This window comes from Chroicocephalus ridibundus, chromosome 13 (assembly GCF_963924245.1).
Source record: "Chroicocephalus ridibundus chromosome 13, bChrRid1.1, whole genome shotgun sequence".
Classification (NCBI taxonomy): domain Eukaryota; kingdom Metazoa; phylum Chordata; class Aves; order Charadriiformes; family Laridae; genus Chroicocephalus; species Chroicocephalus ridibundus.
The window spans coordinates 5423852-5436514 of NC_086296.1; the positions used below are offsets into that span (position 1 = coordinate 5423852).

Here is a 12663-nt window from a genome sequence, read left to right on the forward strand (position 1 = left end):
CTTGATGGGAAATGCTGTGGAGTTCGAATAAGCAACTTGTAGGTTCTAAATACCCACTAATATCTGAATTATGTTGTAATGATTTCCAGGCAGCAACCTCACAAGGGCAGAGGTCACATAATTTTCTCTATGAACAAATGTAGTTGAGCTGAGTCAGTAGTATTCATATGATAATGCATTTGAAAAATTAGATCTGACAAGTGTATTTTTCCTTTAGAGCTTTTAAAATTACACATTTTTGCTGTATTCTAGGAAAGAAATGCTGAAAATGCTATTGAAGCGCTTAAAGAATATGAACCAGAAATGGGCAAAGTGTATCGACAAGACCGGAAAAGTGTACAGAGGATTAAAGCAAGAGACATCGTCCCAGGCGATATTGTAGAAGTGGCAGGTAAGGCTCCTGTATGTAGTACATATGTGTATCAGCATATTATTGTAAAATTGGGGGGGTCTTTTCTTATGATTTGAGGCCCTGGGGGGAGTTTTCAAAGACACCTAAGTATGTGCTTCACTTAAGAACAGTCTTGCTTCTGTTTATCTGTAATTACCTTAAATGTGCATTTGTATTGAGGGGATTGTTTTTCAAATTACCACTTAGTTTAATTGCTAGGTCTAAAAGCAAAGCATCTTAATTGGAGTACAGGTTTTAACACTTGTCACAACTCTATAATTTTAATTTTCTAAAGTCTGGTTTCAGAGTGTCTTAACTGGTTTCTGTCACAAAATACTCTTTTCCTTGCTTTTAAATGTGTTGAGTTTCCTTGGGTTCTGGAATACAGAGATTTTTTTATTTACTGTGTTTAGTCATGCTCTGACCTTTATAGAAGAAAAGCTAATTTCATCTGAAGGCTTTTCCAACTCTTACACTTGCAGCAGCAGTGCCTTTCAACTTCTCTTCCCAAATGTCTTCATCTGTCCTCTCTGCTGCATGACGGGCATGTGACCTCATTGTTTTCTTATGGTTCATAATTCTTTATTGCTTCTTTTGCTACTGCTGTATGGGCAACTGCAAATAGATAACTATGCAAAGTACGCTTCCTGTTTCTCCAGTGTGAACGTTTGAAGTACCAGTCTTAAAAGATTGGACTTTTGCATCAAGCTTTCCAGTAACTTAGATTTGCCCTAAATGGTGTATCTTTATTCGGAAGGAGTGCGAAAATATAACTACTGGATACTTATATGTAAGAGTCTTAACTTTGGCATTTTACTGCATCAACTCCTTCATGTTGGTGATAATGCCACCCCCATAACTTTTTCCTCTAAACAGGACTTGTCAGTGACTTCAGTGTTTCTGATTCCTTCCCAGATAAAATGAGGTGGTTCTTGTTAAGTGCCAGGAGTAATTGCATACTCATATTTTGTAGGTCATAATCAACTGCTAACTAAGTGATTGTTCCTTTGGGAACAATTTAGAGTGTACATCAAACTTTTTCCTTCCACTAGTGTCACTTTGCTTTTAGAGGTGGTAGCGGTCTCAGGAGGAGATAAATATATACCCTTAAACTTGACTATCCTCCTATTTTAATTAGCAGGCAGCGAGAGTATGCACTCAAAATTAAGCTGGTGTTGGCTGTCTGCCCAGCTTTCATTCCTTGAGAAACTTTAACATGCGCTGAGCCCAGTCTCGAGCCTCTGTTTTGTGCATAGGATCATTCAGCTACAGCAGCCCCAGCTCGGGTAATTCAGAGTGAGTGTGGATCTCACGAAGGCTGAGACTAGTTTCCTCTTAGCATTTGTCGGTGGAGAACAAGTACGAATACAAAGTGCTGATAGCTGAAATAAAGGGTGAATTATGATACCTTGTCACTTACTCTGCTGTTTTGACTCACTATTACTGCACTTACTGCACTGTACAGTCAAATCTGTGAGTTCTGCAATGAGATTTTGTTTGAGCAGCTGAGGTTTTCTGCGTCCTTTTTGAGGCAAAGGAAACTGTATAAATTACAGATTCTGCAGTAGATGTCTAGTCCGAGTCTTTATTCTGTCTTAAAATGTCAGCAACAAAATGGTAGTTTTGGAAGCAGTTTATATAATGGGAGTATATTGGGGTTGTGTTTTTTTGGTATTTTAAAGCACTATTGGTAGAATTGCAAGTTGATGACTATGTTTTTTGTACTGATTTGGGCTGTCTTGCTAAGGAAAAACGCTGGATTTTGCTGCTCTACCAAGTGTCTAGAGCACAGAAAATCTTCTGCTTGATTCTTTGGTATTTTAGAAGAGGTAGAGGTTGTATTTTTATCTTAGAGAAAACGACAAAGCTAAAGTTGTATATGAAACACCTGGGGGATGTGTGGGCTTTTATTTAGCTTGCTGTATATTGTCAGTATCAAATCAATTACTTGTGCCTTGAGACATCTCTTTAAAAGGCCTGTGAAGGAGAAAATGAATTGGAAATAAACCTCTGACTAGCATACCTATAACATTAGGCTATCTTTAACAAACATTGTATCCTATTTTTCATAGGGTTACTATTGCATTATTTTAAAATCTGCTTGTAGAACAGTGTCTGATAGTCCAACACATGTAGAACTGATTTTTATTTTTTTTAAAAAGGACAAACTTAAAAACTAGTATGCTCCTGTAGAGAAGCAAAGATTTTCCAACTCTTACGACTGTCCTTTAAGATAGGTGGTCTAGCTTGTTGACTGACTGTAGAAGCTCATGCTGGTTAAAATACTCACTTAAACTTATATTGGCAAATATAATCAATTGCACCTTCATGTGACGGTAACTAAATGTAAGTCATGTGGATGTTTAATACAGAAATAAGTGCTTCAGCATAATACAAACTCTGATACTGAAACAATAAATTCTAACTTGTAGATAGACAATGATGAAATTTTAATGGTAATCAAACTCAGAAAAGCTACTGAGCAAGTGGAGAAGAGCAATACACTGTGTACCAGCGTTAGTGTCAAGACCTGGAGGTGAGAGAGACTGTGTGCATGCCTGTGCTTCAAGTGTAAGAGTACTGCGATGGCCTTTGACATGGTGTTTGCAAAAAGATGACCATGTAGGGAAGTGACAGAGCACTTCATACTAGGATACATATCTGGGTATGGAATTCTAGGCAAAGTGCCAATGACATTTGTGTGTCCAGGCAAATATCTTTGAACCGAGTGGCATAAATAACCAGGTGATAGGTTTCTCCCCTATGCTGATATCTAATTTTGAACAACTTTCTACAGGTCTTCTATTACGAAATACTTTTATTTAATGCTAAAACAGCTCTGTTAATTTGAAGTAGCTATATGTGGGTCTGACACAGAGAACTCTTTGTTGTAGGAACTGGGAGATACTGCAGTTCAGGGGAAGTGGGGGAATATATTTGCCTCTTTACATTGCAAGAGTTCCCTGAGGATAGGCAGGACTGAACCATATCCAAAATAATTTGATATTTTCAGTAGTTTTGAACCCATTAAAGATAAACCTGGTTGGCTTAGTGTAACCCAAAGACAGTGCAATAATGGTTTTCAGTATTACCTCTTATTCTGGCTCTTTAGGTTATTTGTAGAGTTTGACAGTGTTCATTATATAGACTATTCAGTCTGCCTCGTGGCCTTCTAAAATAAAGCTTCTGGAAGACGCTTTCTTTAACTGATCTGTCAGAGGAAATAGATGCTGGTTTACTTGACTTGAAGTAGTAAGTGAAAACCGCAGGTCTGCATTGTCACCTTGCAGTAAATACGGAGTAACCTGAATTAGGCTGTCCCTCAAGTGGTAGGTAACCTACTGTCTTATGTGTCTCTTGTGGGTCAGTGTGCATACAGGTACTGCAGAAGCCTGGATGAGCAATTACTGGTCCTTATGCCTTGTAGCTAACAAATTCAACATAAAAGCTGCCCTGAAATTTTGCAGGTGTACTAGCAGACACTGTCGTCCCTGTTTGCTCAGAGACTGTACAGACATGAATTTCTTACCTGTATATGTTTGGAAGACTTTCTTCCATGACCGCTTAAGCAGAGATGGTGGAAAAGATCCTGTACAATCAATGGGAACTCTTTGGGATTAAGTTGGAGTTACAGGTTTGGGATGTATGCCTCAAACTTGCTTGCAGACGTGTGGTGGGCATAGTTCTCAGAAGTGCAGTGTATAAGGGTTACCAAGCTACACTGTTTGTTTTTTAGAACTGATGAACTGAAAAAAATCCAGATGCTGTCCTCAAATGGCTTTTCAGTTTGCCTGTCTTAAAATGGATTATCGCGCTGCTATAAAAGCTTATTGGAGGATACACTCTAAATTCATTACTAGTGGCTATCTTATTGGATTAAAGACGTCCTTTGTTTTCGTTAAGTTTTTGTTTGCCTTGGTTAAAGCAACATTTTAAATGGAAACGTAAAACAGCATGGTCTTAGTTCTTAGAATTTTCATATGAAATCCAGTCTGACAAAATGGAATAAACTGGTTGCAAATAACTTATTTTAAAAGAAGAACATTTGGGAACAGAAATGAGCTTTGTTCACTTCTGTTGTATTTTTCTGTCTAAAATGTTCTATTTTAGATACAGAATATCTGACTTTCTGTAATTTAATAAATGAACGTTCATTGGTTGCAATCTGTAACTGACCAAACTGGAGTTACAGTAGTTCCTCTTTTGCCTGAAGTGCTGAATGATGGTTCTTGTCATCCATTATTATATCTGTAAGTACTCAGCAGCTTAAAAATAAACACAGAGTTCTCAGAAGCTGTTGCTTATTAAATTAGTGTGTATTCCAGAAGACTTAGTTTTACGTTTATACCTGGCATAAAGTATGCAAGTGCTACTTCCAGAGGCTTTTAATTCTAACTGCAGAGACTTCCTATAGCATAGATGCCTTATAATTAAGGGAAGATAAATTTGGGCGTAAAGAAGATTGGGAAGGAAGATTCTTAAGGTGAATTATGTCAAACTCCAGTGTAGTAACAAAGAGCTGCAGGTTCTCCCTGATAGTATAAGCAACAAACATTGATATTGCAGATCTTACTCAAAACCATCTGGGTCCTTGTGCCTGTGTTACTTTTCCAATAACTAGAGTTGATTTTCAGACTCAGTGCTAGAGATGCAAGTTTACTTTTTTGGAAAAGTATTGAGATAGGAGGAAAAAAGATAATGAAAAAGATGGAGCAAGACTTAAGTCTTAAGAATGGTGGCCTGCGGGAGCCTGTCTTAAAAGCGTGCTGCTGAGAGCATCTCTTGACACGGAAACAAAGTTGACTGCAAGTTGTTTGTTGTTTTTTTTGTTGTGTTTTTTTTCTTACCTAGTGCAAGTTGACAGGTTTGAATTTTAAAGATTAAGCACGTATTTTGACTTTATGGGGTTTTTTTTTCCCCCCATGAAGTACTGCTTTTGAAAGAGGGGAAAAAATATGAAAGTAAGATTAGTGGTTAATAAATACATGTACCAAGTAGTGCATAAATCTGTGGGCTTCAGTGAACACTTTGGCTGTCAAACTCCTAACACATCAGAGTCAGCTTTGAGATAACCAGACACTGGAGTTACGTGAGGTTCAAGTCAGGGCACAGCCTAAACTTGTGTCACTTTCAACACACATTTGAAAACTTAGGAAACACATCTCCAGTCTTTTCCCAAATCTTGTAGCATTTTCCTCCAGTTGCCAAGCTCCTAAGTAAAAATAGTGAAACTAATTCTGTTTTAATTGTTTGAATTCAGAACATATCTGATGTTCTATACTCTGATTAGAACCAATACTCCAGTGGGTTTTATTATAAGCACAAATAGTACTGAACAAAAGACTTGAACACCAGGATAATGTTCAGTTAATACTGTATCACTCTGGGAAAGCAAGCATTTTAATGGCTAAAGAAAACTTGCACTTGGAGCTATGCTGCACTTCCCGAATTCTTACTGTTTGTTCTTGGGTTACCCAAATGCAGCCTAACATGGAAACGGGACTTCAGCTTTGGTGTGAAGGTGTCATTGCTCTCTACCTGATCTGGCAAAAGTTGAAGGTTAACTTACCGGTTCGTTCTTTCTGCTGTTAGATATTTTTATAGGCAGGGTACCTGTCCACTGGCACATCTTGTTTAATGTTCTGGTGCCCTCTTCAGAGAGAATGACACTTGGAAGTACATTTCTACAGAACGAGAAGAAATAAAATAGGAGTGATTCAAGTGTTATGTACTGTGTAATACAGTATATAAATTTTTCTCAATATAACCCTCTGTTCTGACTTTAAAATATTTTGCTCCCAGAAAGCTAAGCTTTTTCTGTATTTCTGGTTTGCATTGATAACACAATCTGTCTAAGTGCTTTGTCTGTCTTTTCTTTTTTTAAACTTCTGCCTCTCGCAGTTCTTAGGTAGCATAATCATGCTTTTGCATACGCTGCACAGTAAACTCTGTGGATTTTTTTTCTGTCTGGCCAGAATGCAGAACAGCATATGATAGAGAAGGCTATTTCATTAACGTTGTCTAATCTGTTGCATGCATCCTAAATGCAAGGAGTGAATGTATTAAAATGTCTTGTTCTGTCATCTTGTCAGTAAAAGAAAATGCTGGTTTACTGGTATGGTAAAAACTTACACTTTTTTTTTTTTTTTTAAAACTTAATACTTATTTTCTTGCTGGAAAATAAATCTACCTTACTGGTTTGGATTGGAAACTCAGACTTAAAATATATTTCATAGTCACTTTTTCTAATTTTGACAATTTGACGCTCTTGGCCTTGTATGAAAGCGTAGAGGTACTTTATCTTCCTGTTTTGTAAAGCTTCTGATTTTTGGTAGCATTTTATTATACCCTGTTCAGGAAGTGTTAAATACTTAAAACCTGTTACTACGGAAGAAAAATTAAGTTTCTCATGGTCTAAGGAAATCAAACACAATAGGAAGACTAGATTGTATGCATGCAAGGGGGGAAGAGGAGCTAAGCTGAGCTTGTGTTAAGGAAGTTTAATATAAAAAGCAGTTGTGCTGCAACAGCTATACTTTTTAATAGAAAGCAGTCCATTCTGTTCAGATGTAGTGTTATTTTAAGCCTCCTGATTTCAATTCTTAAACCTTAAGGGGATGCTCATACTTCACATAGGAAGTTTCAGTTGCCTCAGTTTATTAGGAAATATTCACACAATGGTATGTCCTCTAATTTACAAGGATAAGAAACTTATTTTGGGGCAAGAGAGAGGACTTTGAAATTACCGACTCTTAAAGAGGCTAAAGATCTCATTAGGAAAAGTGGTTTAAATAACTGTACCCATAATAATATGTGATGTTGAAACAGTTAAAATAGTTGCTAACACTTAATGGGGTGGGCGTTGTTTTTGTTTTGGTTTTTTTTTTTTGAAAAAGAATTAATACTTACTCCTTTTCCCTTTTGATGATAAGAACCCATGCATAGTGCATTTTGAATCAGGTGTTTTAATAACAGTGTGGTAAGTTATATCTGCCAAATTTGTTAGTGTTTCTACCCTAGCCTGATGAAACTAGAGCATCCTAATAAAGCAGGAAAAAGACCATAGAGTCTTAAAAATCAAAATACATGGAATGTCTCAACAATGAACCTCAATAGGTTAAGATGCTTAAAAGGGTGGAAACGACACAATTTTATATTATTCTTTCTCTTTTTTTTTGTCCTCTCCATTTGGTGTTTTTTGTAAGTTGTTTTTGGAATGTTTTTATTCCATTTCAGGAACTGTTTGTGTTCCTGAATTGTTCAACCATATGTTGAAATAGTATCCCAGTTCTTCAGAACTTGCCTAAAAAAAAAGTTATGAACTCGGACAACAGTGGCAAAATAGTTTAGAGCTGTACTAATAATCTTTATTGCAAAAGTCCAGTTCCAGCCCCAGTCTGCTGAAAGCAGATATAGGTCAACACTAGCTTTGGTTAATGATAAATATAAATAAGAAAGTGCTAGGTCTATGTTGCATATGAAGAACCATTCTGACTTCTACAGGAAAAATTACTTCCATTTACTGTGATCACTTAGATGGGCTTTTTGCAAACAGATCACTTTCTTTGCTAACAAGACGAATTCTTCTTGTAACACTTATATTAACATAAAAACAAAGCAAGTCTTTTCACTTTCTGTAAGGTAGCTGTCTGTAAACCTCCTGTTAGCAAGTCTTCAGTTGCAGAGGGATCAGAGGCAGTTAACAGAGCTGATAATGATGTTCAAAGTACGCGTTTAAAGTAGTAGGGGTTTTTCTGAGGACTCTTTTATATCATAGTGGCTCTTTGGGGGCAAAGTTAATATTGCTTCCTGAGCCTACCATCACTGACAATTTTGGTTAAAAGATTTAGAATATCATTTGAGACTTGGAAGATAAGTACGGTCCTGTTGCAGTCTAACGTTCTCTGTTGATACCCAGATGTACCTGAAAATATAACAGGGACTGAAATCCACACAAGCTTAATAGTTTATTTTCCCTCCAGCTTCGCTGTTCATAGAACATGTGCCCCGTCACTTCTGCCTGTCTTCCTGGGCTGCTTAAATCACCAGCTGTCGTTTTAAGTATTAAATTTGGACTAACATTGCTTAATATATTGTATATTTGAAGTTGGTTTGGAGGCTTCAATCACCTCTTCCAAGGTAACTTCACAAATTGCATAGGGCAGTCTGTATGCTGGATTGTTCTCTGGAGACTTTTGTTCAGGAGGAAGCCCCTTCATGGGGAACTGCAGTTATTTCTGCAAATGCACCCGTTTTGCTTGATGTGCTGTGTTATAAGTAGAGTTATATTGCACTGACAACTGAACGTATTTGTAAATGACTGTACATATGGAGTGGAGATTGACCTATACCATTGCCACAGCCCTGGGAGGAGTAAGATAAGATGGGGGGAGCTTTGAACTGGAGAAGAAAGGCTAAGTATAATCAGTGGGAGCCTTGGCAAGATAACATTGCTGGTTATTTACAGACAGGTGAAGAGCTCGGTATTTTCAGATATTCAATTGTCTGTATTTTCAGTGAAGGCATATGGCTTGTTTAAAAGAATTGTCATAAACTTTAAATTCATATTACAATTAAATGCCGCTCCAGTTTCTATCAAGGAGTGGAAACTGTAAATCATCTGCTTTGGTATAGATTCATGCACAGTTAAATAAAAAGGGTTGGTTTGTGGTGGTGGTTTTTGTTGGTTTTTTTACCCCCTTACAGGACCCAGGTTGTTTTTAAATAGACTCCTTTATTGTGTGCTGAAGTTCAGTATTACAATTCTAAAATAGTATTTTGTGCATGAATAGAAGGATTCTATGAATAAAGCTGTAATGATATGAACCAAATCCTGCTCTTGCTCTTCCAAGAAGCAGTCAATTTTATGGTTAGAAGGGTTGTTTTAATCAGTAGTTAATGATTTGTTATTTTAGATGTAAAACTGTGGGATTATATCTATATCCAGACTGTAGCAGCTTTGTACTGGGCAATGCAAATACATATTCACCTTCTAACTTCTTGTATTTCAAGCCTTGCTAATACTGGTTCTGTGGACTGAAATGTAATTGAATTTTAAACCACCACCCCCCCCCCCCAAAAAAAAAAAAGAAAACAACCCAAAAAACAACAAACAAACAAAAAAAACCACAGCCACCACCACACCCCCCCCATTGCCTTTCCTGTGTTAAAGTATATGGAATAAAGCCTTCTACTTGTAGATGAGATCTGCCCTAGACTGCTCACTAAAAATTTCCTGTGGGTTCCTATCTATCGTAGGATGATTTCCTATCTATATTCAGTTTCAGTTGTGCTCATGGAAGTATATTCAAGGCTATAAATGACTTGGTGTCATAGCTGTTATTTTGCAAAGAGATGCTTAAAATAGCTCTGTAATTGACCCTGATGTACAGCTTTCCTGCCTATTGGAAATTCCTTGAATATTTTACTACAGCCTTCTCAGAGAGGGTGAGTGAATAATGTGTCTTATCTTAAATGGCTGAGATAAACTTAGAAAGCTGCAGTATCATAATAAATTTAACACTTCAGTTCTGGTGATTCAGGCAATTGATAATGGTGGTAGTAGTTTTGTGGAAATACTGATGCTCAAATATCAATAGTCTACTTGAGCAGGAGTCTCTCCTAGTACTTCAGATCTTGTGAATGCGGTGTTTGAGTTTGAACAACTTACAGCTGTTCCGAAGAAGTAGGTTGGAAAACTACTTGTAAACTTTGCCATATGTTCTGTCCAGTTACTCGAGTATTTTAAGATAATTTTTTAACAGCTTCTTTTCGTGTTGTGGGATGATTAAGCCTTGAACAGTGTTGTCAAATGCGGTAGTGTATTTGAGTTGGCTGTTGTCTTCCAGCTGCTTTAAGTACTTTGAAAATGTTTATGCAGATTGACAGGCGTTACACTGCATCGCACTGAGGTATTAGCCTGCTGGTCAGTGAGAGCTGAAAACCAGCTGCTACTATATGTCTGCATATAAACCTCCTCATGACATCAGGAGAGCGTATTGAATAGTTTTGCCATTTTTGGCCTGGGTCACCATTTGTCTAATGCTATTTTTTCTTGCTGCTCAAGGGCATTGTGGCTTAAATTAGTTTTCATGTGCTATAATGATGCAAAAAGGGAATTTGTGGCTCCTTATTGGATCCCTTCATATATGTATGCTTACAAAAACACATGTCTAAACACAAGACAAGCAAAGCTACGCGATCTTTCATTGACTTTAACCAGGACAGGATTTCTTTGACCTTAGTCATCTGCAAGTTTACTTAACATTTGAAGTAGCGCTTAATTCTCCTCTTCAGCATTTTGTTCCATAGTTCTTTGCGAGTGGCTGTACGTTCTGAGGCTATAACAGTACTGCAGACTTTTTTCATGGTATTGTTTGTTAATGTGCATTATTGCTGTTAGTTGCATAAGCAGTTCCTGCAGGACTTGCAGCTTGTTTTAATTTTACTGCAGGGACACAGAGTCCATCTACTGAGAGATCAGATCAGCTCGCTTTAGCTGGATTCTCCCATCTTTCTTTGCATTATTTTATAATGAAAAGGAAGTTGACAGTTGAATGCTTGCACTGCTAAATTACATGAGGAATGTCTGATTATATGCATTCATTACCAATATTGACCTACAGAATGTAGAGCCCCCCCCCACATGAGTCAGAAACGTGACTCTCATTAATATGCTTTAGCAAGTTAATTTGCATGCAGCCATTTATTTGCAATAGTCACAAAATGGCGGAGCTTTAGTTCTCTTTTAAAAAACTAGGAAAAGCTTGATAAGAGAAAGTAGGAAGGTGGAAGAATTAATTCTGGGATGAGAGAGATGCTGGAGCTAAACTGGCCACACAGCTCTGGCAACTGACTTCATTACGCTCTGCCATCTTTAGGAGTGTGCTGTTAATTTGGTGTTCAGACACTTGCTAGTGAACGTTTTTTGGTTGGTTTGGATTTTTTTTTTCCTCCACTGTTGTCTTTTGCAAAGTAGAAATACATGTGACAAGATAAACATGGTCTTGCGGAAAATTTTAACTGGGGTATGGATTGTGGTATATTTAATACAGTAGCACTACTGAAAAATAAAGCTAGTGTATGATCTGAAATTAACTTCCAACTCTGAAACATCTGGCAGTATTTAAAGTATAACATTAAAAGAGGGATTTGCAGAAGCATATTATTCACACAATTGGTGCCAAAGAAAAGGAAAGTACAACTTTTAGTTTCTAAATAAATAAATGTGGATAACATTCTGATTGTTGGAGAGCAGAAGTCTGACTTTGGGCATAGAGAAACCAACCAGAAGACTTTCCAGGACAGTTGTTCTGAAAAGGAAACTTGATTCACCTTAGCTAGGGGTTTTGGTTGTTTATAAATACTTATTCTGAAATTGATATCTTTCTCTTGATGTTTTCCCTTTGCTGTCAAGTGGTAGTCATGTGATGAGAAAAACAATGCAGTGATTTACAACTTCTTTCTCTTAGGTTAGGTTAAATTGCTGAAGTGTATTAGATACTCAGAAAATAGGAGTATTGCAAACCACAAAAGCAGTAGTAAGCTGTTAGTAACCTTAGTCATCTGAACAGTTACTGGAAAATCGTTTTCCTGGCTGACAGAGGTAATAGTACGCTTGGTTAGAAATCTCTCAAATAACAAAATTATAACTTTGTGTTGTTCACTTCTTTGTAGTTGGAGACAAGGTTCCTGCTGATATAAGAATTACTTCTATCAAATCTACAACTCTAAGGGTAGACCAGTCAATTCTTACAGGTATAACTTCTGTGAATTTTGGATATTATGTGCGTAATTGAAAGTGCCTTTTCACCATTTGTTTAGAGTAATCCATTAGAAACAAGCCTGTAGCTGTTCAAGTACTATGTTGCGTTCAAGTACTATGTTGCGTTCAAGTACTATGTTGCATTCAAGTGCAGTAAACTTTTGATATGGTAACTTAACTGTTAGAGTGGCTGAATGCGTTGCTTCATTGTTGGCTTTACGTGTTCTCTTCAGTGGGATGAACATTCTTACTGAGACTTGCAATGCTTTTTTGTCGTACATCCCCCCCACCCCCAGAGACAAACACAAGTAACTTGCGGGGAAACTAAAATAAAGTTAAGATTCTTTTTTTTATTCTAGTTTATGCAGCCTTCTAGGTTCGAATGTCTTGTCACTGCTCAAATATGAAAAGTATAGAAATCTTACTAAATGTATTCCATAACAGTTACCTATTTTTCTCTCACAATAAGGGAATAACTTTTGAAAAACGGGCAGCTTTTAAACTGCTG

At 37.1% G+C, this 12663-nt stretch overlaps 1 protein-coding gene across 2 annotated transcripts in view; it reads left to right on the top strand.

The window, feature by feature from the left end:
- ATP2A2 (ATPase sarcoplasmic/endoplasmic reticulum Ca2+ transporting 2) overlaps positions 1 to 12663 on the top strand; it is a 49082-nt gene that overhangs the window by 12954 nt on the left and 23465 nt on the right. For both annotated transcript variants that reach the window (XR_010073207.1, XM_063351537.1), the window contains exons 5-6: positions 253 to 391; positions 12068 to 12148. Coding sequence is in view for 1 of the 2 variants with exons in the window: in XM_063351537.1 (XP_063207607.1) it covers positions 253 to 391; positions 12068 to 12148 (220 nt within the window). In the remaining variant the exon portion in view is untranslated. The remainder of the gene's footprint in view (positions 1 to 252; positions 392 to 12067; positions 12149 to 12663) is intronic.